The 25,601-nt window shown below is 48.0% G+C and overlaps 10 protein-coding genes across 10 annotated transcripts; 5 read left to right on the top strand and 5 right to left on the bottom strand.

The window, feature by feature from the left end:
- Window positions 1-434: 434 nt before the first annotated feature.
- On the top strand, window positions 435-911 carry KD926_003729 (ATP synthase subunit C family protein; the record flags this gene model as incomplete). Its single annotated transcript, XM_053094969.1, has 1 exon — window positions 435-911. One exon carries the CDS (start codon window positions 435-437, stop codon window positions 909-911), a length of 477 nt encoding a protein of 158 aa, XP_052950320.1.
- A 2,146-nt stretch (window positions 912-3,057) lies between these two features.
- KD926_003728 (Zn(II)2Cys6 transcription factor) lies at window positions 3,058-5,506 on the bottom strand (the record flags this gene model as incomplete). Its single annotated transcript, XM_053094968.1, has 9 exons — window positions 3,058-3,544; window positions 3,609-3,838; window positions 3,891-4,301; window positions 4,361-4,471; window positions 4,547-4,677; window positions 4,729-5,105; window positions 5,165-5,224; window positions 5,272-5,399; window positions 5,483-5,506. The coding sequence occupies 9 exons, from the start codon at window positions 5,504-5,506 to the stop codon at window positions 3,058-3,060; spliced, it is 1,959 nt and encodes a 652-aa protein (XP_052950319.1).
- A 299-nt stretch (window positions 5,507-5,805) lies between these two features.
- On the bottom strand, window positions 5,806-6,554 carry KD926_003727 (uncharacterized protein; the record flags this gene model as incomplete). Its single annotated transcript, XM_053094967.1, has 2 exons — window positions 5,806-6,200; window positions 6,263-6,554. The coding sequence occupies 2 exons, from the start codon at window positions 6,552-6,554 to the stop codon at window positions 5,806-5,808; spliced, it is 687 nt and encodes a 228-aa protein (XP_052950318.1).
- A 519-nt stretch (window positions 6,555-7,073) lies between these two features.
- On the top strand, window positions 7,074-8,185 carry KD926_003726 (uncharacterized protein; the record flags this gene model as incomplete). The annotated part of the gene is made up of 2 exons (XM_053094966.1): window positions 7,074-7,360; window positions 7,597-8,185. The coding sequence occupies 2 exons, from the start codon at window positions 7,074-7,076 to the stop codon at window positions 8,183-8,185; spliced, it is 876 nt and encodes a 291-aa protein (XP_052950317.1).
- Window positions 8,186-11,105: 2,920 nt separating this feature from the next.
- Window positions 11,106-12,161, bottom strand: KD926_003725 (zinc-binding alcohol dehydrogenase family protein; the record flags this gene model as incomplete). Its single annotated transcript, XM_053094964.1, has 1 exon — window positions 11,106-12,161. One exon carries the CDS (start codon window positions 12,159-12,161, stop codon window positions 11,106-11,108), a length of 1,056 nt encoding a protein of 351 aa, XP_052950316.1.
- A 545-nt stretch (window positions 12,162-12,706) lies between these two features.
- On the top strand, window positions 12,707-14,924 carry KD926_003724 (Zn(II)2Cys6 transcription factor; the record flags this gene model as incomplete). The annotated part of the gene is made up of 4 exons (XM_053094963.1): window positions 12,707-13,046; window positions 13,114-13,625; window positions 13,673-14,676; window positions 14,732-14,924. The coding sequence occupies 4 exons, from the start codon at window positions 12,707-12,709 to the stop codon at window positions 14,922-14,924; spliced, it is 2,049 nt and encodes a 682-aa protein (XP_052950315.1).
- A 206-nt stretch (window positions 14,925-15,130) lies between these two features.
- Window positions 15,131-16,408, bottom strand: KD926_003723 (putative malic acid transport protein; the record flags this gene model as incomplete). The annotated part of the gene is made up of 3 exons (XM_053094962.1): window positions 15,131-15,285; window positions 15,362-15,392; window positions 15,452-16,408. The coding sequence occupies 3 exons, from the start codon at window positions 16,406-16,408 to the stop codon at window positions 15,131-15,133; spliced, it is 1,143 nt and encodes a 380-aa protein (XP_052950314.1).
- A 495-nt stretch (window positions 16,409-16,903) lies between these two features.
- KD926_003722 (esterase/lipase family protein) lies at window positions 16,904-18,694 on the top strand (the record flags this gene model as incomplete). Its single annotated transcript, XM_053094961.1, has 6 exons — window positions 16,904-17,004; window positions 17,065-17,416; window positions 17,474-17,524; window positions 17,576-17,887; window positions 17,940-18,105; window positions 18,165-18,694. 6 exons carry the CDS (start codon window positions 16,904-16,906, stop codon window positions 18,692-18,694), a joined length of 1,512 nt encoding a protein of 503 aa, XP_052950313.1.
- A 1,342-nt stretch (window positions 18,695-20,036) lies between these two features.
- KD926_003721 (uncharacterized protein) lies at window positions 20,037-21,275 on the top strand (the record flags this gene model as incomplete). The annotated part of the gene is made up of 3 exons (XM_053094960.1): window positions 20,037-20,726; window positions 20,796-20,870; window positions 20,931-21,275. 3 exons carry the CDS (start codon window positions 20,037-20,039, stop codon window positions 21,273-21,275), a joined length of 1,110 nt encoding a protein of 369 aa, XP_052950312.1.
- An 840-nt stretch (window positions 21,276-22,115) lies between these two features.
- On the bottom strand, window positions 22,116-23,590 carry KD926_003720 (NADPH oxidase family protein; the record flags this gene model as incomplete). The annotated part of the gene is made up of 5 exons (XM_053094959.1): window positions 22,116-22,315; window positions 22,374-22,743; window positions 23,071-23,181; window positions 23,236-23,365; window positions 23,415-23,590. 5 exons carry the CDS (start codon window positions 23,588-23,590, stop codon window positions 22,116-22,118), a joined length of 987 nt encoding a protein of 328 aa, XP_052950311.1.
- Window positions 23,591-25,601: the final 2,011 nt, after the last annotated feature.

The following is a 25,601-nucleotide window of genomic DNA, read 5'->3' as shown; positions in this document are numbered from 1 at the left end:
CCGGCAAAGACCCTGATCCATTGGCTGGACCAGAAAGAATCCTCCCTTGGCCCCATCCCGAACGAACCCGATAAGTCGCAGGCGTCGCCAGGGCGAGGGAAGAGAGGGATGTGCGTGGAAAAGCAGAGGAGGCCTGGGAATTACGCTGGAATAGGGATAGGGATATACACCACGTAGGCCTAAACGGACCATTAGTGGCAGGTAGGGCTTTTTTCCCAACCCACGCAGGCGCACTAAGACCGACGGGGACGGTGGGTGGACACAAAAAAGACGAAAATTTAGCGGGAGAGTATTTATGTCCTGCTAGGCCTCTGTTGTCAACTTCTCCAGCTTTTTCCCTCCCAAAAAGTTCTTCCTCCCTCCCTACCCTTTTCCTTCCCAACTCCTCTCATAAACCAAAAAAAAACCAAACCACCACAAACCAATCCATCACAATGTCCTCCACTCGTATCTTCGCCTCTCGCATGGCCTCCACCATGGCCGCGACCTCCAAGGTCGCCCGCCCGGCCACCCGCGTCAACGCTGTCGTCCCCAAGCGTACCTTCACCTCCCAGAAGAAGACCATCCCCATGACCCCCTTCCAGACTCTCAAGCGCCAGCAGCCCTCCAGCCTCATCCAGGCCAACGCTCGCCAGGTCTTCGCCAACCAGGCCGCCCGCCGCCAGTACTCCTCTGAGATCGCCGACGCCATGGTCCAGGTCTCCCAGAACATTGGTATGGGTTCCGCCGCCATCGGTCTGGGTGGTGCCGGTATCGGTATCGGTGTTGTGTTCGGTGCCCTCCTGCTCGCCGTCTCCCGCAACCCTGCTCTCCGTGGCCAGCTCTTCTCCTACGCCATTCTGGGTTTCGCTTTCGTCGAGGCCATCGGTCTGTTCGACCTGATGGTTGCCATGATGTGCAAGTACGTCTAAATTATCTGAAATATCATGGTTTTATAAAAGAGAGCTGGTCGGGGGCGGATTCTTTACGACTGTTTCCCCTCCCGGGGAGCACCGTGTGGGCGTCCACGCAAACTCTTTTTGTCAAGCCCTTGGGGGAATTGGTGTAAGGAAATCATCGTGCTCGCTTTTCGGAAACTCTGCGGACGGGGTTTTCCGCTCATTTGGTTCTCTCGTGAAGGAGGTAATTTGTCGTGGTCTTTTTATATATCATGTACTACAATTCCGTCTCATCTATCATCCGAATACATTTTGTACATATAGAGTTTAAAATGGCCACTAAAACTCCTTTGAGCCACCTTTCTTTTTTGTCACTGACGTCGTTTTTTCTCATCCTTTCTGCCATCTTCAATGATTGTATTACTCCTACGATTTTCTTGGTTTTGGGAATTGGAGGATCGGGTTGAAGGAATTCGGGATCGAAATTGATACGTGCACTCTTCTCTCCCTTGGGGCAGTTTACCCCGGACTTTTCCCTCCGTTTTTTACGTGTCTTCATGAATCTCTGCTATTCTTGAACCATTCAATTGGCATCTGCCATCCAGGTTGCTCTAGTCCGTGAATTCAGTAAGCTCGAGCTAGCTGGCAGCTTTCTCCGGATTGTTAGTAGTAGCTCCCTTACCCTCCCTCCCTAGCTCCCTTTCCCGCTCAGACATGGAGACAAACAGCCAGATGGACAAGACAACAAAGCTCAGCCAGCTTAAGCTAGTTAGATAAGACTAGAGCAAACTAGGCCATTTACAGCTCTACACCGGTCACCGTACGACACCGGAAAAAAAGAAGAAAACGAAAAGGCAAAACAACAACAGAGCGACGCCAGGAATAGCGGTGGCAGGACCGGAATGAACGCGCCTCCTTGCCGGAATAGCCTTCATTAAATTATGGAATGTGAGACGAGTCTGAGACGTGAGAAACGGACCGGAGGGTAGCTCTTACGGACACGCCCTTGGGGGTATGTGCACGGAGGCTTTTCTTCGGGTCTCGGGCAACACACGGCCCTTCCTATCCGTTCTTCCTAGCTTTCCTCGACACGTTCATTTAGCTACGTAGACCGATGATGAGATGAGATGAGATGGACACATGGATTACGGTGAAGATAGATACAGTAGACAGTTCAACATGCGACGTGTCGATGTTGTCCTCGACTTTTGCAGGTGATGAAACACCCCCCCATTCCTCCCTTGGGGCCCTTCCTTTTCCCAACCTCGCTCCGTTCTGCCCTTCTGGCTTCTGCCGTGGTGGATCCTGGATTCGGCGATCCGGATCGTGAACGTCACCGTTGCCGTCAGGTCCGGTTCAGTTCACCCAGACCTGCCTGGCCTTACTCGTTGTCCGTACCCTTCCATGATTACGCTTCCACTCCCCTACGGAGTCAATTGAGAAAAAATTGATCTATGTACGGAGTTTGCCGATACTCCCAGATCAGAACAAAAAATTATACTAACAGCTTCGTAGTTTCAGTCAGCTCTCACTATGTACGCTGTATGCAGCCAGCCTGCATGAAGAATTTTTCACCTGACAGATCCAAACCCAAACCCGAACATGCGAGAGTTTTACCCTCTGACCCTCGGTAAGACTTGCAGCTTGGCTTCTGTTGCCCTGGGTTAGACGCTGCCAAGACCCGATGGGTTCGGACTAGTGAGAAGCGGGATTTGAGATGTAGGTCCGGTCTTAGTTATCTATCACTCCCTGTGCGATTTATCGAGGTGCTTATGATGTCTATCTGGTAAGCCAAGGAGAGTCGGTGGAAGGGATTTATTTGGATCTTCTTTGCTCAGTTTGTTGGGTCGTTGGGCTTCTTGATGTTTGCTGGGTTTGTTGCGATGAGGTAAGCCGACGGTGGAGATCATGTGACCTTTATCATGTGAATGGATTATGGCTGGAACTTGAATCTATCCGTAGGTAGGGGTTCAGTACTTGTGTGAGTATGTAGTGTATGTCCAATTGAGTGATATCATATAGCTTCCCAACTCCAGAATATGTCCTCCGAATAACACGGTGAAGCCCGAAATATTTCGCTTCCACTACACCGACAAACCAACCGACCGAATGACGCAATCAGCTCCAAACCGAAAACTATACACATTTTCAACATATACAAACACAAGAAAACCACCGATCAACCGGTCCCAAAAGACAAATGATCCGGCTCAAACAACCCCAACGAAAGCTGACTATTGAATAACTGCCACATCATTCCCTCCGTCGAAGGCGTCACCTCAGCCGGATACTGTTCCTGCATCCAGAGCTCCGTCGGCGCACCAACAGCCGCCGACGAAGACACTGACATGTTCTCGGTCCCGTAAGCGGTAGCGCTGTGCCCGGGAACCGTGGTCTCAGGCTCGGACGTGGCCGTGGCCAATGGATACCATCGTCGCCCCCGTGGCGGTGGAGCGTCCTGACTGTCGACGGTCTGGAATAAGGGCTCGCATAGTTGTTGCAGAGAGGCCAGGAGGTTAAGCATCTTGGTGACGTAGGGGCTTTCGGTGAACTGGGCGAGGCCTTGAGTGATGCTGCAAATGAGATGGTAGTCGTCTTTATCGAGAGTCCCGATGATGTTGCAGATGAGGACGAAGAAAGGGCTGAGAGGGTACATGAACATAGTCCTGGTGGTCGTGTTTAGCTAGGCATCAAGTGTTGGGTAGGTTGATGGAAGCGGGGGATGCAAACCATGTGAGGAAGAAGGGGTACGGAGCGAAATCTAACTCGTTGACGACGTGTTCTTGGAGGTATTGTAACGCTTTCAATGAGCATCGGGCGTACGAGAGGCATTCTCGATGCGTTAGTGGACTAGGGGCGTAGCGGAGGCGTGTTCGTAGGATTTCGACGAGTATGGCGTAGTAGCAGAAATCGACAGATTTCCAGTCGCTCAGGATCAACTCAGGGATGGAGTCGCGGCCCTTGGAGCTATATCAGTCCCGGCTTGCTTCCGCATAGTGGTGCTTGGCTTACGGCTTGCAAATTGTTGTGGATAATGCACATCCTTTCCTGCAGGCCTTGACAGTGGGCGAGGACTTGACTAGAGCTTCTGTGCTTCCCGTGAAGCGAGATGTCGAGCAGCTGGTCTTGAATTTGAGACAAATCTATGATGATGCGGATGAGTGGCGTATATGGCACCGATGTATCCATTCTCACCAGATCAGTGGGAGATACTTGAAGATTGGGCAGTGATGGCGGTCGAATCAGAAGAGCGCTGAGAGTTCGATCAACATAATAACACCAATATAGCGAACTTTTGACTTCTTCTTCCCCGTTCGAAGGATCGCTAATATCATGATAGTTCAGAGATACTATCAAACGAGCAGCGTAGGATGTTAGCACCCATGAGTGATTTGCTCTTCCCAAAGACTGCATCAAAAGACCCTATATGAAGAATGTCAATTTGTATATAGAAAAGCGTGTTCGGGGGTATAAAAACGTACAGCTGACAGTAATGCCTGTATTAAAGCAAGACTCGGCATGGCAAGGATGTCAAGCTGTTTGAGAGAATGAATAGCAGCCGCTTCGTATAACTTCCTGGAATTGGCGAGATGCTGGTGAATTGATTTGTTTTTGGATACCCTCGAAACGTTATATAGACGTGAAATCGCTTTCACGTAGACACACACGCAATATTGGTGAAATACTTGTCCCCGGGTCTCGTTCTCTAGAAGATAGACTGTCATTTTCTCAAGTGTCTGTTCTGATATATGATCTGGCCATATCAAACGATTGCCTGGTACTTCTGTGACCGTGGGTTCTATTCTTTGAGGTCAGCAAGTTCCAAATCCAACGGGTTCTAAAACATTACCTCGAAGAAGCATATACAGTAATTCTGTCGGAGGAGCATTAGGAACAACAATTTCGGGGTCTTGACTCGTTACTTCGGGCGGTAAATCCTTTTCTGACTCCGCATTGATGTCTCCCTTGGTCATCCTGTCGACAACGCTTAAGGCGGATCTGAGCGTTATCCATCGCTCACGGCTGATGTTCTCACTCCCATCCAGCTCGTTCTGGATGATAGCCTTGGCCTTCTTGGCATGATGAGTGGAATCATCCGGGCCTCCGATTGATTCATTGTTGCCATGAGGCGTACTGCTATGTGGAGAGTTGTGCTCGAGCTTTCTTCTTTTTACATGTGATTCGTCTTCTGCCTCATGGATGTGGCTAAGTGGACTCATGCTGGCCCTGTAGAGAGTTGTCAAATTATGTTTTCGAACGCAGACCAGATACCACGAGGAAATTACCTGTGTGAGCTAGAAGCTACTTTCTCCAAATTTAAGATCCGTTCTTCAAGAGCCGACACCCTGCTGATGTCAGCTTTATCTGAGGTTCTGGCCTGCAGCTAACATACCCCGACAGAGATTTCGGCTTCGCAGGCCGATGAGGCCGTAATCGTCGACATTCCACACCCGAATCTGCGCAATTCGAGCATCTTTCCTGCCTATCGCATTTCACTTTTCTCGAATAGCACAGATCACACTAACGGTCCGTTAGCGTGTCCGTAAATGCTTGACAGTAAGCTTACGCGAATAGGGGAAGTCGACTTCAGCGTTCGCACTTACGGCAGGTAATATTTCTCCGGTCATTAGGTGGTATATTTCCAGGGTTATTAAATTATCGATATGAAGCGCCAAAAATTTGGCAAACTAAGTGGAGGGCCCAGTTAAGGGAAACTGGCGAAAGAAGTGAATTCGTGAAGTTATACGCGTCGGATTTAGTCATTTGGAGGAGTCGAGATTGTTCCGCTGACTGATGAGTCTTGGCGGGGAGCCCTACATCCACTCGGGCTTCTATACTTTATTTCTTGGGTAGATAATACACATCCACTGATTTTAATTATACAAGGGTGGATCCAATGACTCATTTCCAGCGCGAACCTTGAATCTTATTTCAGGACATATCGCACCCCCGAAACCAGCATCGCTTTGGCGTACTGCTCATGCAACCAAACCGCCGGTGCCGGCATCAGCGATCCCTCCGCTTTCCCTAATCCCTGAAAGAATAGCGTCTTGAAGCCAAACTCAACAACTTCTTCTTCCGGTTTAACCTGCACACTAACTTCCATTAGTGCATCTAAAGGCCGAAGGCCCTGATTTGAGACTACATCGCCGCCCCGGATGAGAATTGAGTTCTCCGACTTCTCCAAGACATTGAAGTGATCGACGATCGTGGTTCCTGGTTCAAATTCGGAGTCGAGAAGCTCGGACGGGGACCAGAGCTGTTTCTCTGTAGCTGCTGATCTATAGAAACATGTTAGGAGGATGCGTTGGATTGCGAACCCTTCGTGGTGTGTTGATTAGCTGTTACTCTAACCAGATAAAGTCGAATTAAAGAAGGCGTACCAAGCCCGGCCCAAACTCCACCGCAGTATCGTTCAAGAAGCTTCTGCTTGTCTTGCAAAAGAACGGGATCTATTTGCGAAAATGGAATTCTCCGAACATGCAAGTCATGGATGGTTGGGTTGCCGGAGGGATTATAGTTCCTGTGGTATTTGGAATGGAAGATTGGATCTGAAGAAGGTAGAGGAACGAATTCAATCTGACGGGTCGTGTAGAAAAAACTTGTCGCTGCAAGCGCTCCGCCAACTGGAAGGCCTTTGAGGAGAAGATACCTAAAGAGTGGCATTTTATTCATGTTACTGTTTGGACAATGAGGATGGAATTGGGTTCCGGTGGACTTGAACACGGTTTTTGATAAGTAGGTTCCCAAGTAAACCACGGATGTTAAATACAGGGAGCTAGATTAAGGACCGTTAAGTCCGAGTTTTGGTTGCTTCACATCGCTCATTTCAGTTTCTCTGAATCACAGTTTAAACGCTTGTATGAAGATTCGGATCTTCGGATATGCTTTCGGAGACCGAGATGGCGGATCTCCGAACCGATTCGGAAAGGCGTTGTTTATCGGGAAATTGGCGGACTACGAGTGCTGGGCCCTGCGATGATCTTTCACGCCGTCTAAGGGAAATGAAGCTTCAAAATGGATGCATTGAATCATGAAGCTATTCAGGTCCAATTTGGCTGTACACCGACCGGTTTTAAGAATATGACTAAGCACGATAATGGCCGGTAGAATGTTTACCCTTTCATCCTCGGCTGCTGAATATAAACTGCAAAAGAGATCCCGTTCTTCCTCATAACCAGTTCGAAATCAAGCATGTCTCCTGATCCACTATACACGCCTAAAGAGGTCCCTCGGATCAAAAACGCAAAGCGCCTGACAGCCACCCGTACTAAGCAGCTGGTGCGCGCAGCTGAACGTGCCCATGACGATCCACCACCGCCGCCGGGTCTGGGCGAATGCTGCGGGAGCTCGTGCGATCCTTGCGTAAATGATCTTTGGAAAGAGGAACTGGCATGTTGGAGGGAGCGGTGGGGCGAGGGCGCCATGGAGAATAAGAAGGAGCAGGAACAGAAGCCGCGCATGCCGGGGAGTTTCGACTGGTGAAGAACTGGAAACATTTTGAGCCATTCTCATTCAAAAAACTTGCATTCCGTCAGTTGATATCGATATTTAGAGGCTATCTATATCTGCGGATTCTCCAGAAGAAACTCCTCCAGTGAGATTGTGCGCACGCCCAACTGCTCGTTCTGAAGCGCCTTCAACGCCTATGTCCCGTCTACCGTATACAATTGACATAACCACCCGATGTACTCCCAGAAATGCTTGCGATGTCCAGCCAGCCTTGCCTGGAGGGTTCTCTGTCTCAAATCATTCTCATTACCTATGATATCAACCTGCACATCCCGGGACCTCACGCGCGAATACACATCCGCAATCTGCCTAAGCGAGTGACCACCCGACGCCACGGTCCAGAACCCGCCCCTTTCAGCGTCATCACGGAGCACAGTCTCTACTGCAAATTCGGCAGCATCGTTCTCCGTCGTCCAATGCCAGATCTCCTTTCCAGAGCCCCAGATCTCAAGCCTCTTACGTTCCGGATCCTAAACGCCATGATTCGCCGGCGAAAAGTCCCCGTGTCCAGGCCCAGAGAAGAGCACCTCCGCCAGCACCCTGCAGAAAATATAAATGGGGCGAATGGGCACGCTGAGATCGACTTGGTTCCGAATCGAGATGTACGGATCGTAACTCTCATGCTGGCCGAGGGCCATATCGCCCCAATCATAGTTCCAGCTGGCGGCGACGAAGCGACGTACGTCGACGCGCTCTGCGGCCCGGATGAGCAGGAGCTGGCCTTCGAGTTGGAGCTCGGGGATGCCGCTATAGGCGCAGATTACGGCATCGACTCCCTGACAGACGGTGGCTAGAGCTTGGGTATCGGCTTATGAGGAGCTTTCGACGAAGCTTTCTAGGGAGGTAAGGGTTGAGGAAGAGAGATTGGACGGGTTACGACCGAGCCTGCGCACTTGGTGGGGGTGTTGAAGGAGAGAGGTGATGAGATGTTGGCCGATGTTGCCTGTGACACCGGCGACTAGGACGAGCATGATGTTGGTGATGTTAAAGAGATTGAGTTCTTGAGAATGTTGGAAAGGGGTAAAGTCATTATGAGATATGTTTCCGTATTTATATGTCTAAGTCTATGAATTCTATTTTAAGTCGGAGTGTCGGATATCCGATGCCTCTAATATCAAGTCTGGAACTGGCTAATTAGACACTTGTTGCAATTCCCCGCAGTCTTGGCATCAGAGAACCGTTTTGATAATCAGGCAGTCTAGACCAAAGTAACTAGGCCAGACTCATGGTATTGATTTGGGGCTAGTAGGTACGGACCGTTAATATATTCATTAAATCTCGGTTCAGATCGTGCATATCGGCAGTATGATATGCAGATAGAGGAGTGACTTGAACCGGATTTCCTCTGACCTTGACTGTCTTGATTGTTCTCTTTGGTTTGACTAAGTAGGGTGGTTGATTGTAAAGGAGAACAAAAAAAAAAAAACAAAAAAAAACACAGGACATAGAATATGGATTTAAGATCTAGGATAGTGATTTGCTTATGAACAACTACGATCTAGATCTTCTGATACCGTGAGCATCAACAGGCCCTGATATAAATAGTGATAGAAAATGTATTGCACCAACGAGAGTAACGAGAAAGAAGAATTAAAAGCAGAAAACGTACAAGGGCAAGAGAAAAACAGAAGAAAGAGTTGGCTGATGTTCAAGAGGAATGATTTTAGTGCTTAACGAGAATGGCTTTCCGCCCTACACGCCATGACCCAGCCTGTCAGTAAAGGCAGTTCGGAAAGATCTAGAAAGATTGTAACGACAAAGAAGACAAAATGCGTAAATTATTCATAGCAAGCAAGATTGATGGTGGTGTTTGCTGTTTTCTTTGTCGCAGTCGATCAGTGTTTGCCAGTCAGTTGAGCTCTGCTCTTATAAATAGTCAGGACTTTCCCATCATGGTCTATTCTGAACCATTCTCCTTTACCATTTAAATTGCATACCTCATACCCTCAGAGTGTCTAAATCTCTACCCGTGAAGCTAAGCCAGCAAATATGAGTCTCCACGATCTTTCCCACCAACTTCCTCCTCTAGTCGTCGTGCTATACACCCTTTTCCGGTCAGTGCACCTAATCACGCACCCGGAGCATATCGTATGGCAGCGAATGCTATTTCCGCGCCTGAACTTCTGGAACGCCCCACTGTGGATCTGTGCATGGTTTTGTTTAGTATTGCTCCGCATCTTCAGCGACGGTGACCTCAATAAGTTTGACAGAGAGCTCAAAATCCTGGGAGTTTTCATATTTTATGATGGAACCTTCAGGTGGATTTGTAGTTGGAGTTTGGAGGAGACATGGTATCGAATGGTCTGGGGGTTGATGATTATGCTTTGGGGATGGGCAAATCTAACTGTTTGTCGTCATCGTTTTGCCTACTTGGTGGTCGAATGGTCAGTATGATTCGCGATTTTGATCGACTGCACTGTTATTTGGGAGATTGAAGGCGTCGAGGAAATGTTGGGTTTAAGAAGGTCTGTGTATGAGAGAGAGGATTTGAACGTGCGAATGTTCTTTGGAATCCAGAGGCCATGCAGGAATAGCAGCAAACCTTCCGAAGTAGAGTCTATATTCAACTCGTCATAATGGCCGCTCCTCATGGAAGAGATCCCCAAATTAATCGGAATCCCTTCTTAGTTGAGAGATAATAGTTGAGTTATTACTCAACAAATATTATTCTCATGCCACTGTCGATAGCTGTAGAGTATCAGTGGGCTCAGTGATTCTAGCGATAACTACTATTGGAAAACGATGTCGTCTGTCTTTCCAACCCCTTGCTTTGAAGAGTTCAGCCTTGCATATCGGCCTGGATAATAGCGGATCTCCCCCAGAAAGGCGAATCAAATTCAAAATTTCATATTAGCATTGGCTAACCTTAAAAATATGGTAATTCAAGGTATATGACAAGGCATGTAAGACAGTTGAAAGTGTGGAGATTTCTCGGAAAAGCAAATGCCGCATTCCAGCCCCAGCCCCATCCCTGCTCCACAAAGGACACCTATAAAGAAACCAGTAAACCCTTGCTGTCAACCACATAAAACCAATCATCCACAGATTTTTCAAGAAACAGTCTCTATCAAATATGTCTTGTGAAAATTGTCCTCCTTCCGTCAAGAAGGAAGCCACGAGTTCGACTCCAAATGAAAAGGGCCTTGCATCGCGCGTTCTTCAATTGGGCTCGGTAGCTTTACTAGAAGGATTCGCATTATTATCATGCTCGTGTTGTTGGTTACCGGTAATTATTTTCATTGTTTATTCTATTCTGATTCTTTTCATGATATATCTAACGATCCTGCTCAAGACTGTTCTTGATTTGGTCTTTGCTGGTTCCGTGACTGCGGCTAGCCTTCAGAACTTGCGCTTCGTCTTTCTGGCAATATCATTACTATCTCTAGCATGGGGAATACGGCGGGAGGGTCTCAGTCGCAGTATGATGTGCCGTATTGTCATTAGTGGGGGTATGTTGGCCTGGTCGCAATATAAGGAGCAGACGGAGGAAGCGGTAGGGCATCACAGTTGTCATTGATTTTTTTGAATTACCGATGTTTCTTCTGTCTCCAGAATCTCCAAAAAGAAAATGTTAATGAAATACTTTTATAAGAGATTGGAAATTCTGATATTGACAAGCAAGCATTATACTTTCAACTAAATAATAAACAATATTCCGCTATATCGCTGAACAGGCATTTCGACATAACAATCCATCACAAGTAGTTGATAAGCTCAGAGGGTCTCGGCAATGTTATAAACCAATTTCTCGCCACTGACCTTACCTTCTTTCATCAACTGCAGTCCTTCTGCGACTCCCTTAAGACCCCCAGCGATAACACTTGGCCGATGGGGCTTGATTTTACCCTCGGCAAGCAAAGGCTGCGCGATAGAATCCCAGAACTTTGCAGCAAATTCGAAATCTTCGGGAACCTCAGGGAATTCCCACTGGCCATACTTGAAGTATTCCCCAAGAGTAGAATAGGCGATGATCCATCGTGAGTTCACATTCTCTCGGTCGATCTTATCGACCAACAGAGTAACGTAGTCACCACCCTGAGTGGATAGTGCGTTGTCGCTGAATTGAATAGCGTCCTTTGTTCCAATAGTGTCAAAGACTAGCTTTAGCCCGTCTTTGGTGTATTCGCGAATGGCTTTGGGAGCCTCTGGATCGCGGTAATCGTAAACGAGATCGGCGCCCAGTTGCTTCACAAAATCGAAGTTGCGGGGCGAGCAAGTGGTGATCACGGTATAACCGGATAGCTTGGCAAATTGAATGGCCAGCGAGCCCGTAGCTGATGAGCCTCCGTAGATGAGGATAGGCTCGGGATGGGCGAGGGGCTTGGTAGGAAGTGCAAGTCCTAGTCCCTTCTTATCTTGATACAAACCCTGGGCGACAGAACCAATACCAACTCCCAAGGTGGCTGCTTCTTGAAAGCTCAGTGAGTCTGGAATGAGAGCTGCTGCATCGCCCTTCACCACGATGTACTCAGCAAAAGCGCCGTTTTCTGGATTGACAGCGTTGGAGCCATGGGCGAAACCACAGATGCGATTACCCCGGCGGAAGGGCTTGGTTACACCTTTACCAACTTCCTCAACAATGCCGGCATAGTCGCAACCAATCAAGGCCCCGGGAGGAGGGCTATTTTTGAGTTGTTTCCAATCGGTCGGATTCAAAGCCACGCTGACAGTCTTGACAAGAATAAAGTTGTCGCGAAGCTTAGGAATAGGGCGATCGGTGACGAGGACCGGCTCGTACTCGTCGGAAACCACAAGAGCTTTCTGAGACATGATGTTAATGAGATATTGAACGGATGATTGCGGCCCACATACAGCTTACGGAGGGGCTGATCAGGCATTTTATGGCTGTTATCGCCAGAAGTAAACAATGAATGCCTCATGGATGTTGGATGATGGATGATGCCATGATGACAAATTCGGAGACTTTCCTTGCCAATCGGGGTAATAATTAACCTAGTTAGGGCACAGGAAGGATTAATAATCAACGGGCCGGACTTCTTCATCGAATCCGCTTTCTTCCATTGTCGTATCCAACATCTCCCCATCCCCGACCTCCATAAGATCGTGCGTATTACGGTCTAAATTGCGTCAGATCCACCCTCGCGAGATCTTGACCCGATCCCTGCTCTTAACAAGCCTCCACTATTAACTACCTGGTCTGTGCTACAAATGTGCCCGATCCAATGAGATCCTGACATGCACCGTGAAATGACCTATCAAGACTTGGATTAGCAAGCAACTTTACTTGGTGACTGCCATATTTACACCGACCTTTCAACTATCCCAGCTGCCTCATTTTAATCCTTGTACTTATCATGACCCCCTCCCCTCGGGAGCGGGTCCCTCGAGCCTGTGAACATTGTCGCGCGCGCAAAATCAAGTGTAATGGCGAACAGCCTTGTAATGCTTGCTCACGAGATCCGCAACGATGTGCTTATCGAACGGGGCACATTCGCAAGAGGAAAAGCCGCCAACCGAAAGAGGCTCCTCGGGCGCCAGCAGCGCTGTTACCGGCCACCACGCAGTCTCCAATACCGACGGAATGGTCGCCGTCGGTGACACTAATGGACGATCCGGTCCATTATAAACGACAGCATGAACTCAGGGCTGGAATCGGTGTGTGCAACCCGGAGACGGGAAATTTCCAATTCTACGGTTTGTACTCTACCCACCCCTCCCCCTCTCACTTGTTGGTCATGACGGGACTAATAACTATCTCTAGGTCCTTCGTCGGGGTTCGCTTTTCTGCAACGGATCTACCAGCGTATTAACAAATCTTCGTCCAACCAGTCGCTACTGGCGCGTCAAAGCTGCTCCGTGCCAGATGCATTGCACAAATGGGGCATGGAGCGATTCATGTTTGCCGCCGACACGGATGGTGACCTTCGTCTAGCCCAATTGCGGACGGAGGCTTTTCTCCCCCAAGCTTTAGGCGAAAGATTCATCGAGGCCTATTTCAAGATTATTCATCCGCAGATGTCGGTGCTTGTGCACTCGGAGGTCATGGAAACATGGACTCAAATGTGGGAGTTCCCAGTGCGAGGTCGCAAGCTGAAAAACCAGGAGATCTTGTTCATGGTGCTGGCTCTTGGGGCTCGTGTCGTCAATCTGAAGGATAAGGAGCCCGAGGCACGTGTCGAAGGCTGGGCTGAGCATTTCTCCAATCGCGCAGCCGAAGGGCCGATCTTTTTGCAGGAACCAAGTGTAAAGGGAATGCATCTGATGCTGTTGAAGGTGAGGCCTGGGAGTTTTAAGAAATAGTACATTTGCTGATGGTATAGGCTATGTATTCTCTGCAACTAATGCGACAAAACGATGCCTATCTTTATCTTGGTCACGCAACACGGATTGCTATGGTGCTGGGCTTGCATCGCTCACAAGTGACGGACGGACGAGAACCACATATGCATCGACTTCGACTCACCTTTTGGACCGTATTCGTCTTTGAACGCATCTCATCTATGTACATGGGTCGCCCCTCTGCCCTCTCTGATAACCAGATTGACACGGCATATCCCGAGAATTTTCCGTGCAACAAAAACGAAAACATCTATCAAGCACCATCCATTGAATGCGCTTGGGTGCGAGCCATGGCCGAGATCGGAAAGCTCGCCGACCGAATATCGGTGGATATTTACTCGCCTGCTAGCATAAAAAGCATCGCCGACCTGGCTACAGTTAATAACACTAGCTTGGAATGCGACACAGCCCTCCAACGCATCAGCACTTCGCTCCCATCCTATCTTCACTTCTTTGACGAGAACGTTCCTATCGGCGAGGATTGGCAGGAAATCCAAAGGATCAGTCTCGGATTTAGTTACTACGTTCTTCGGATGCTGCTATACCGACCGGCACTAGTCCTGACGACTTTCTTCTCGAGCCCTGCAGAAGCGCAACAGACTGCGGTCTGTGGAGTTGACATTCAAGCATGCATTAACGCCTCGACATCTGCCGCTCGCAACTTGGTCAACTTAGCGCACGATGTATATTTCCGCCGCTTCCCAGACATTCGATATGATGGGGCACTTGCATCGTTTCTCGTCTCGGCGACGATGACCATGTTATATGACGTATTAAACCTTGGGACGGAGCCGGACCGTGCGCGACAGACCTTTGCCGTCGTTGAAAAAGGCATTCAATGTCTTGACGAGATTGAGCACACCGGATACACAACAGGTAAAGTGCTTAGTATGGATTTGATGAAGGTGGCCAAGCAAGCGGTACAAGCGGCAGATCCTGTCATCGATACGAATCAGGTTTTGGTCGATTCGTTTCCATGGCTAGAGTAGGTTCACCCTCCCCGAATAATGTCCATGAACACCTGTTAATCAATATTCTAGTAACTGGACCCCCGGAACCACTACCACCGACCCCAGTGCCCAACAAACTCCTTATGTGTTCCCGCAGGACGGGACGTTTCCTGGGATTGGCACACTTGCCGCCGACACAGCAATGTTAACTGGAGGAGAAGTGAACTTCCTCTGGTTGAACAATGGTCTTGATCCGAGCACAATCCCAGGATGTTTATATTAATGCATAACTATAGACAAGTAAATATTCAAATGCATAATGGAAAAGAATTACATGATACCAAATCATTCTACGGACTACGGTTATATTGTTCTCGTCTGCCTCTCTTCTGCTCCGGGACCATACCATAGGACAATAAACTAAACTATTAAGAAAGCTTCCCCCCATCTAACACCTCCACCCGACTTCTCCTCCAAGCATTCTCCAACTCAAATATCGATCCCGTCGCTATTGCTTTGACAGTACACAAACTCAACCAAATAGCCATCACAACCAACAAGATAACCAGCACCGTCGACCAAACATGCAGCGCGGGCGAATCCATAATCTTCCCCAACTGCACCGCACAATTGGTATACACGCCCTAATGGATTAATCATCAATGTCTCAGCGAACCAGATCCAAACGAGCAACACTCGGGAAGAAAAAGAAAAACCTACCCACGGAAATATCAACGCCCAAGCCGCCATACTAAATCTTGTCGCTCGCAAACCCCCAGGCTGACTTAGTAGCGTATGCACGATACTCACGGTGGCAAAACACCACCAGAAAGTGCCGAAGCCCCAAGACATCAACCCCGCCCACTGGCTAATATACGCGATCGGACGGGCCGCTTCGGCAGTGAGGAACGTGCCGCGGTTATACGACGCAAAAGAACCCTGTAAGACAGCGGTGCCGAGACCCTGTAGTGCGAATCCACCTTGTCCGAAGGGTCCGCAGAGGACCATGTCCTGGTAGACTTTGCTCGGCGTGGGATATGTCCGGTTGAAGTGTTCAAGAAGCACGATGGCGGTAAAGGCGAGGGCAAGAGCGAATCCGGTTCCGACTTCGAGGTACGAGATGATGATGGTGGGGACTTGGAGGCGGGGGCTGATGTTTGCGGAGGTGCAGATGACGCCGCCTCCGGCGGCGGAAGTGAGGGCTGCGATGACGGGGAGGAGGATGGAAGGTGGAATGTGTTCGATACCCGGGGGTTGGAGTTTGAGTTGGGTGTAGGGAATTAGGATGACGGCGATGATAGCGAGGGCGGTGCTGATGCACCAGAGGATGTAGGCGGGGAGGCCGGCGGAGGAGCCGTATTGGAGACTGACCATCTCGATGATGCTGGTGAAGGTGATGGAGATGCTGGCGAGGCAGGAGGTTTCGAGGAGATCAGTGCGGAGCTTGTGAATGACATGGTGGGGGTGGATGATGACGCGCAGGATGTAGAGGGCTAGAGTGATACCGAATAGGGCGATTGTATAGATCCAGACGATCTTGGCAAGGATTGGAAGTGCGCCGAATTGGTAGTGCAGTTGGTGCAGGAGCACGGCGATGATGCCGGTGCCTTGCGGGATCAAGAACCATTGAGGACTGAAGTGCCAGAGAGCGCGCGAGAAACGGTTCACGGGTGGAGAATCATCTTCGTGGGACATGCTGTCCGACGTCAATCCCGCTGGCGATCGGTTCTGAGGAAAACCCTCGAGGTTGAAACAAAGTAGGATCATTAGGGTTCATGGAGGCAGGATGGAGGCAGGTGGTCGTGACGTCATGGATTGTTGACGGAGATCCTTGATTATCAGATAAAAATTGACTTTGACCGAGCGTTCCACTCTAGACGACCGATCAGTGTATCAGTATTTGATATTCGATGTTTACGATTAACTCAACCTGAAGTCCTGAACATATCGACTGAAGGTCCAATCCCCAGCTACGCATATCATTGCCGAAAAACAAATTAGCTTACTCTATTTGTAGACCATAGTCCGACGCTAAAGGCACCAAGGCTGCATGTCAGCACCACACGAGGTTTGCAGCGCTTCCTAGTTCGTCCAGTAAGCCGACATGGCGACTAATCATTGGCGCCAACTGCTTTACAGCTATCTGATATTTTCCGAAACACCTCCTGGACGCTAATGCGGGGAACAATCAAAGCCGAGTGTTCGTCCCACCCTTTTAACCCCTCGCAGAATGCTTCCTCCTGCACCTCTTCAAATCAAACGATGGCCAACGGTACCCATCACTATACCGTTGATCGCATCGGAGCTTCACTTGTCTATGATGGGAGAGGTGTAAATGGGCAGTTGGCAGATCCTGCAGTCAAGTACCGATATTCCCCGCGTCCCCGCACCTGGTTATCGCAAAGCTGACTGCTTACCAACAGCATAGTGTTTGTCCACGGTCTACGCGGACACCCTAGGCGAACATGGGAGTATAACAGCGCGTGTCGAGACGGCACTCGTGGAACGGAGGGAAACTCGTCCAGATTATCGTTGTTGAAGTTCTGGTCGAAAGTGCCGCTCTCGCACAGCGTGGATGTCAGCACAAAGCGAGCAAAAACAGGGGTATTCTGGCCTGCAGATCTCCTCCCGTTTGTCATTCCCAACGCGAAGATCTTTTCCTACGGGTATGACGCCGATGTCATCCCGGGTATTTTTAAGAGTACTAGCAGGAATAGCATCTTGCATCATGGAAATGATCTCATGGTGAGGTTGGAGCGGGTAATGGATAATAAGGTAGGACGTCTGAACCAGGCCTTGTTCAGAGATTAAAGTACTTATTAAAGATCGCAGAAACCCATCATATTTGTCGCACACAGCCTAGGTGGTCTCGTTGTTAAAGCGGTACGATAATCGCTTCAGCGTGATATCCAGCGAAGTTAATCAGATTTTCAGGCTGTGCAAAAATGCAAAACAAGTTCTGACATGAGATATCAATCCCTATATCGCCGCTTCGACACAGTCGTGTTCTGTGGAACACCACATAGAGTGAGCGAAGCAGGTGCATGGGGCAAAGTAGCCCGTAATCTCGTTGCTGCTGCATTACGGGATTCGAATCCGATCCTGGTCAGGGATCTGGAAGTCGATTGTCGGATGCTCGAATGTATCCACCTTAACTTTCGAAAGATCCTTCTCGAGGGCAGAATCCGCATACACACATTTCAGGAAGGGCAGGGGCTAAAAGGAGTGAAGGGATTTACCGGAAAGGTGAGGCAATCTGTCATTCCATATTGCTTTGACTAAAACCCAAGGGACCTAGGTTGTGGATGATTTCTCCGCTCGCGTCGATTACAAACCTGAAACCGTTGAGACGATAGACGCCGGTCATCTAAACATGGTGCGGTTCAAGAACGAGAGAAAACCCGGTTTCCGAGCCTTATCTAGAGTATTGAGGAGATATGTATTGACAGTGAACGAGCGGAAATGTAAGATTAAACTATATGCTCGCACTCCCCAGATTAGGATCCCAAGCTGACTTGAAAAGATACACTATGTATACGCAAGGGTAATGAATATTTCAAACGCCGCATCCTTTTATCTTTCCTGCAAGACAGAGAGAAAGCTCTCCGTTACTTTATCCGAGCGTGCAGCCTTCTCAACCCCATTGACTTCGACCGACAGACGTACGTTTACTCGAAGATGATGTTTGTCGAAATGGAAATAAGCTACTATTGTCCGTTTCCTCGACCAAAACAAGCTCAGCATCTACATCAAGCCCATGGATATGGGCTACAGGCCCTTGAAAAGGCCCAGCTATTAAGAGACGTCACCAAGGTGGCTGAGATCAAGCTCATGCTGGCGTGTGTGAAAGCCCGAGAAGTCAAACTTGATTATATCATGGAAGTTGATGATCGGATTCTATCCAGGAAACGTGAGTTGATAATGAAGGAGATCGGGGTAGCGATGAATAATGTACGGACTATGAATCCGTCCAATATAACTGAGTTTGAGCAATGGGGGAAGCGAGCGTTTATGTCTTTAGAGAAATTAAATCTAGTTAGCTTGAGCGAGTAGGATGAGATGTTAGTAGTCAAATGGATTTAATTGAGACACGAAATTCAAAGACTAATCCTGGGATTAGGTGGTAGTGAAGAAGATATTAGAATCCCTCTTGTAGAAAATGGTCACTCATCCTGCCTATATAGAATCTTTCAAGGTTAATGATATTGCTGATCTGATCTATATTCAGAACTCTACAATTTATCATCTGAATTATTCCATTTACATTTATTAAAAAGCCCGATTTATTTGTCACCGGGGCCACCTGCAGGATCGGCAATTTTCAGATATGATGTCATAGGAATACCCCACTATACTCCGCATATAGCGCTCGATCGATTGACCGATTCAAGAGGCTAAGCGATCAGTTCTTCTCAATATACTCCGTTATGTCCCTCCTCTCGTTGTACCTGTACCTTGACGTTCTTAGTGGATTTCAGTCGGCCCCTACGTACCTGGTACCTCCACCAAAAGAAACCAACCAAGTGGACTTGCACCGTCGACATTGAGGTCAAGTCATGCAAGGATGATATCAGCATTTATCCAACGTTAAAGCCATTCCCTACATGGTTATGACCACTGTGATAGATAATTTAGTAATTCCATTTTGATCCTTGCTAAACTTTCCCGTATATTATCTCTAGGCGCACCGGAATCGTGTTAATGGCGCTGGAGTGCAGGAGAGTTGTCGTTATCTACGGGCAAGTTAACCACTTTGATTTTCATGATTTAAAATGCGACATTCAGCGGGCTGGAGGGTTCAAGCCCCTATTTCAGTGGTAGGTACAGCAACAGGAGGTTTTGGTGGTAGGATCGCCGACAGAATTAAACGACGGGTGACATAGCCTCGTTGTCTTTATACTCGTGATGAAGTGGGCGAGCTGAACAGCTGCAGTCTCAAATAACGATCGACAGCCACTTCTGTCCAATTCCAATGGATTTCAGTCGAATAGCCTCGGAGAGACACAGACCACGCCGAGCTGAAACCCGGATCCACAGTTCCCGCTGATTGTCGGCTGTTAATTATTCTATTGCACAGATCGCATGTGGGTCCGGAGCAAGGTGCTTCCAGCAAGATTGTGTTCGTGAAGTCATTTAGTGCTACGCGAGTCAGTGGGTTATGATCAGATCTACATTTTCTATGATTTGGAATCCACTGATCAACCCTCTCGACAATCTTTACCTACTATCGATCATGTCGTCTGTCTGCCAAGTTTTTGGTATCCATGCACTTTCCCCCGCAGCGAACTTTATTAGGCCAAGCAGGTCCTCTTCAATCTCAATGCACTCTGAATATCTCTGAGAATATACAGTACGCTTCTTTCTTCTAATTCAGTTTCCTTTTCCGCCATACACCATGTCCTCAAATCCAGCCAAACAATATGCTGATATCATGGGATATCAACCTGATGGAAACTTCCTCTATAAACCTCAAGACGCCCATGATTTACCCCTCGGATCAGTCGGATATTTCGACAGAAATGAAGACTGGGTCCAACTGGCCAATCTGATGGAAGAAGGAAATCCAGAATCAAACGGATACGGGCCGTTCCACCACACCCTACAAGTGGGTGAAGTGAAGGAGTGTTTCTGGGACAAGCAATCTGGCGATAGTGAGGTGGGACAGAGCTCCCGGGCCACTGTCGAAGCTTCTGGCGCCATGGCTGCTGCTCCGGTTGACGTGTCGGCCCAGATGAAGCGCAACAGTTCGTCGACTGGCAGTGCAGCCCTCATTACCAACTCAGTGGTGCGCAAACACAAACTCAAGAATCCCTTCAAGCATGAAATAATGGATTGGGTGGACGAGAACGCGGCAGAGATCATCAAGCCCCGGCGTCGCCGTCACGAGATCAAAAATCGTGGGCTGTTCGTTATTATGGCTGTTTGGGTCACCGATGAGTGTGCGATCAAGCTCACTACTGAGAAAAACCGCGATGTTGATTTTTCACTGGACTTGGGAGCTACAGGAATCGGTAAGGTAGGCGGCGGCATTGGAGCTTATGACAAGCTTAGTAGAGAAAACTGGGCCACATACCCCCCAAACAAGGTAATTGCAGACGGTTTCCCCTTCGAAACTCGCTATTAGGACTGGGAGCGGATTGTTAATATGCTGTAGACCAAGAATGGCTACGTCGTCTCGTTTGCAGGCGTGGAGTACTCTCTCAAGTGGCTCGCTAAGAAGCGAAGTGTGGTATGTGTCTTTTTCCTATGAGGTGCTTGCTATGAGTATCAACTGACCAAACCACTTTAGCCTGTCGACGTAGAAAGAGAGACAATTAGTTTACCGGTTCCAAAACCCGGGCCGATTGACGGTACACCTGAGGGACAAGAGACGTCAGAGTCTGAAGCCGATAGCGAGGGAGAGGATGTAGGAGAAAGCGTGTGTAATGCGTTTGGGATGGATGATAGTGATGACGAGGAGTATGCACAGCAGCAAAAAGAGGCTAGGAAAGTGGTGATGGAAAAGCTTGTGCAAATTAGGCAGATTGAAAACGAAGAGCAGAGAAAAGAGGAGTTGACGAAGTTGGTGCAGGAAGACCTGCAGGCTCGGGCTATCATCGGGAAGTGGCTTCAGGAACGGGAGGCTCAGGATTAAACTAGAACTACAAAGTGTGTCCATATCCTCGATCTATGAGTCTTTATGGGTTGGTCGTCTGGACGCATTCGTTAGAGGGAAGACTGATCGAGTTTGTAATGTGAACATCTGTTGCATATCATACTATACAGGAGGTAGCAATTAGGTCACTGAAAAAGCGTTCTTCGCCTTAAGTGATACGCATAGGAAATCGGGATCTAGATCGGCCAAAAACAGGTCTTAATGATTCATCTTTCGAAGCTGTACATAGCTTAAGGAGTTTAGGTCCACCGTCAATATTATACGTTAAAATTCCGTCGATACAATTGTCGATGGCGAGATGATTCCTAAAACAGTACGAGCTTTTCTTGTAACCACCAAGGAAAATGCAATATATAAGATACGTTATAGAAGTCTATGCATCTGTGGTAAACTGATTGCGTCTCTAGTACAGTTAAAACAATAGGTCTACGAACCGTCGGTATTCTTTGTTCCTTCCCTCGCATAACTTGGTATGTTCTTCATTGAATCGTGCAAGGTGTCGGCGCCTGAGGCCACGACTATGAGTTAAAGCTGCTAGGGCCTACCGTAGCAGCTCACCACATGAATTACTGTTGCAATTGTCAGCTATCTTACTAAAACCCTGAAAACTAAGTAGACGACTGACCTCGGTGTGCAGCGTGATTGACGTCCTGAATGCTCCTTCAGCCTGAGCCACGGCCCTTTTGGTTGCATCGATAATCTCAGCTGGCCCACATGCACCGATACCCAGTCTTTCTTCTAAGCCAAACATTAAAATGTAGTCTGTAATGTGAAGAGATATATCTAGCCGCCCTTGTTGCATTTAAGACTCATTGGCTATTAGCCTAGGCGCTGATGTCTTTGAAAGACTCTTTTCAGGATCGGAAATGGCCACTGCGGCTGATGGGGGCTCATTTGGAGCATCATTTGGGGTGTGGCGTCGCCGGACGAAATTCCCTCCCTCGTAACATAGATGAATACGTTGATGTTGGAGCTCTCTCGAAGTTGCGTGAGCTCTATCTCAAACCAGTTCAATGCTTCTACTTGAAGTTAGCTCTGATTGTTATGACAAAACATCGAATGAGATAATGTACTTACCCTGATGTTTGACGGCCCAGATAAAGTCGATGGTCTTTGAGGTATTAGCAGCAGCAGCCTGCTGAAGTACACTGAGTGCAATAGCAAATGTAAAGCTGGCTCCGCTGCCGCCCGCGAGCAGAATAATTCTATCAAAGGCAATGAAATTAGGCACCTGCCCGTATCCACCATCAATAGAGCATCGAAGTGCTCGTTCCGGCTCTTTCCAAGCAAGACCATAGAGCTCACGGGCAAAGCCATCATAAACACGAATCAAGAATTCAGTCGGGTCCGTAGAAACCATCGTAAATGGATGAATTTCAAAAAGACGCACGGAGGGGATCCACAGAAAGGAATAAGATCCGGGTTTGCAGGGGCTATTTTGCATGAGCTTTACGCGAAGTGCGTTATCCGGCATAGCTGTGACCATGGTATGGTTACCCAAAGAGTATCAACAGATCTTGGCAGTGCGGACCAGTCTATCCAAGAACCACATGCAAGCTGTAAATATAACAATGACGAGTGATGTGGTGGAGATCTTTGGACGGTGCATTCCAACTGTGATCATGATGAGCACGAGCATAATGAGGTGAATCATGTAGAACACTATCCAGAAGAGTTAGGCTTAGAATTGGAATACGCAGAGGGCTGATGGAAAGGGATTACCTTCGTATGACTTCCGGACAAACTAGTCTATAGTGGAAATGCCTATGATTACCATGGCTAGTCCCGCAATGGCACCGGCAAAGTTAGCGACTTCCTGGTAGATATTAGCTTGGAGAGTTGAAACGACTCGAGACGGTGAATACCAGCCAAGACATTTCCCGACCTATGACTGAGGTTAGCTCCATAAGCACGAAAAACCGGGATGAAGGCAACGAACATAGTTAAGATTGCCCAAGTCCACTTTCGTCAGGATCAGGATCAGGTTGATTGCCCAGTAAACAGCATAAAGTAACCATCGACCAACATGGAGGCCGAGTATGGTGCTGTCGAGACTGTTCCTCGTAGTTCTATAGATTGTCAATGACTAGGCATACACTAGGTGAGCAATAAACGAACCGATGTATGTGAGTTAAGCACTGTATCAAATTGCCTGGCTTCTTGGAGCCATACTTGAAATGCAGAACTCTTAGCCAGTGATGGACGATGAAGATAACCATCATGGCTCCAATTGAAATTGCAAAGTACTTGTTACTCCAGACATTGTTCCTCTGGCGGTCAGCTTTCGACTCCATGTCTTCAGGTCAACGTTAAAATCACAGTGAAAGCGAGAAATCTGTTGACAAAGGAGTCCAAAGAAACAATATGATGAACAATAAGGAATCAAGATTGGAGTCTGCGCAAAGCTTCGCCGAAAAAGTACCAAATAAATACTTGGTAGGATGAAAATTCTTGCCCCGAAATAGCAAGATACAGCATAGTGGGATTCCGAAAACATTCTCTTCCTACTGTTGAGTACTCCACCAGGTATTCTCTCGTAGCCTACTCCGTATGGAAGAGGAATCCTTGGCGCCACGCCGGCGGGATGTATTGTCCCTACGATATCAGATGCATCAGATAATACTAGGTAGCGTCTCGGTTCCTTTACTACTTCAAGGTAAGACGGCCGATGGTTCAGTGTTTTCCGAATTCCGAACAATCTGCAGAGCCAGAAGGGGCCGTAACAAAACCATTCACTACGAAACGGTGAGCCCAAATGCTCAAATAAACCAAGTAATTTTCCATTAATTAATACTACGCATGATTTCTACGCTTCGGTTCAGATTTTCAGGCTGAAATTTTCAGGTGAACAGTATCCACAAACCACACCCAGACATATGACAAACCTGCCTTGTACTCCGCATAGACCGGTCCTTTGAATCGGTTAATAGAGAGCGTCTCGGAAAGTCAGATGAAAATCCTTCGTCGAATCCGGCTAGATGATCGTGCCGTTATCGTACGAAGCACGAAGGGCGTTGGAGCCAGGGAGCGAAATTGACCGTCACGGCGTTCGAATGTAACCCATCTGGACAATTCTCCACTAGGTACTGAGCAACTCACGTATCCATCACACGCCAAACACCCTTACCCTATCTAACCATCATGTATGTACCATAACAGTACAGCATGCTGCTCGTTAGAAAGGAGAATCCATGCCTACTAGTGCTTCGCCACTACGGCCGAGGACTATCTGGTACCCCTTCGGAGAAACTACTTAGGGCGTAATGCATATCTGAATGTTGCATTGACAGAGACTTCCTTGATGTTGAGTAGTTTGTGCGAGAACTGGTTGGGATTCTCCCGCATGGATGCACAATGTCCAATGAGCGAATAGTTATATCACGATCCTCCTCAAGTACCGGAACCGTAACCTGTAAACAGGACCCGCATCAGTCATTTCCTTGTCCGATGTATGTCCCTGTTTAACGAGACCCATCCAAGCTGGGAGTTTTATGGGACTCATGGAAGCCCATGTACTTGTTCTCGTTTGTTGACTTACTTATATCCGTTTATATACGCCGCTACCTTTCTCTGAGCTTGCCTCCCGCGTTTCTTATCTCATTTTCACCACTGTTTGCTTGTGGGATGGATCTTGGTTGAGACAATAAGGCGTAAACCATAAAACTTACGTACTTTTAATGGGCCTCCCGGCCATCAAGGGTCATCCAGCCGCCCTTGCAGAGTTGATATACTTGCTTAAGCGTAATTAGTGAATACCTATTACGGTACTCATTGGGGATAGAACTTATATAAACATTAAGTAATGCTACTTGCAGTTTCTTTTACATAATACACTGGAGCTAGTTTATATTCTCTAGCCTACATATTCCGAATTTTACGAATTTACTATGCAGCCATTCGCAGTAGTCCGAAAGCCATTAATCCGTATTCATATTACTTATACTTATAAGTTAATTCTGATTGTTGCAACTCGGAAAGTTCGGAATCTGCAGGCCAGAGGTTGTGCGCCTCTGAGGACAACCAAGAGCCAAAATGCCCAGCTATTAGCAAATACCTAGGATGTAGGACCACTGCTTTATGCTGTTCTTACATCTATATACTCTATTTAGAAATAGATAGGAATAGAGGGGAGCATGATGTAGTGCAAGAGACCAGACACCTAAATTGGGAAAACATTCTTCCTCGGCTATTTTAAGATCAGAACAGAATGCTTCAATACCATCTATAGTTGTCGGTTGACTTGGTCATTGCCCTAAGCAGATATCCTATCGATTCAACTGAATGTAGGTATATGCTCGGTGGGTA

The sequence above is a fragment of the Aspergillus affinis genome (genome assembly GCF_023601865.1).
Source record: "Aspergillus affinis strain CMG 70 chromosome Unknown NODE_195_length_42756_cov_86_583894, whole genome shotgun sequence".
NCBI lineage: Eukaryota > Fungi > Ascomycota > Eurotiomycetes > Eurotiales > Aspergillaceae > Aspergillus > Aspergillus affinis.
The sequence above is the reverse complement of the archived record's forward strand: the minus strand, read 5'-3'. Positions and strand labels throughout refer to the sequence as shown.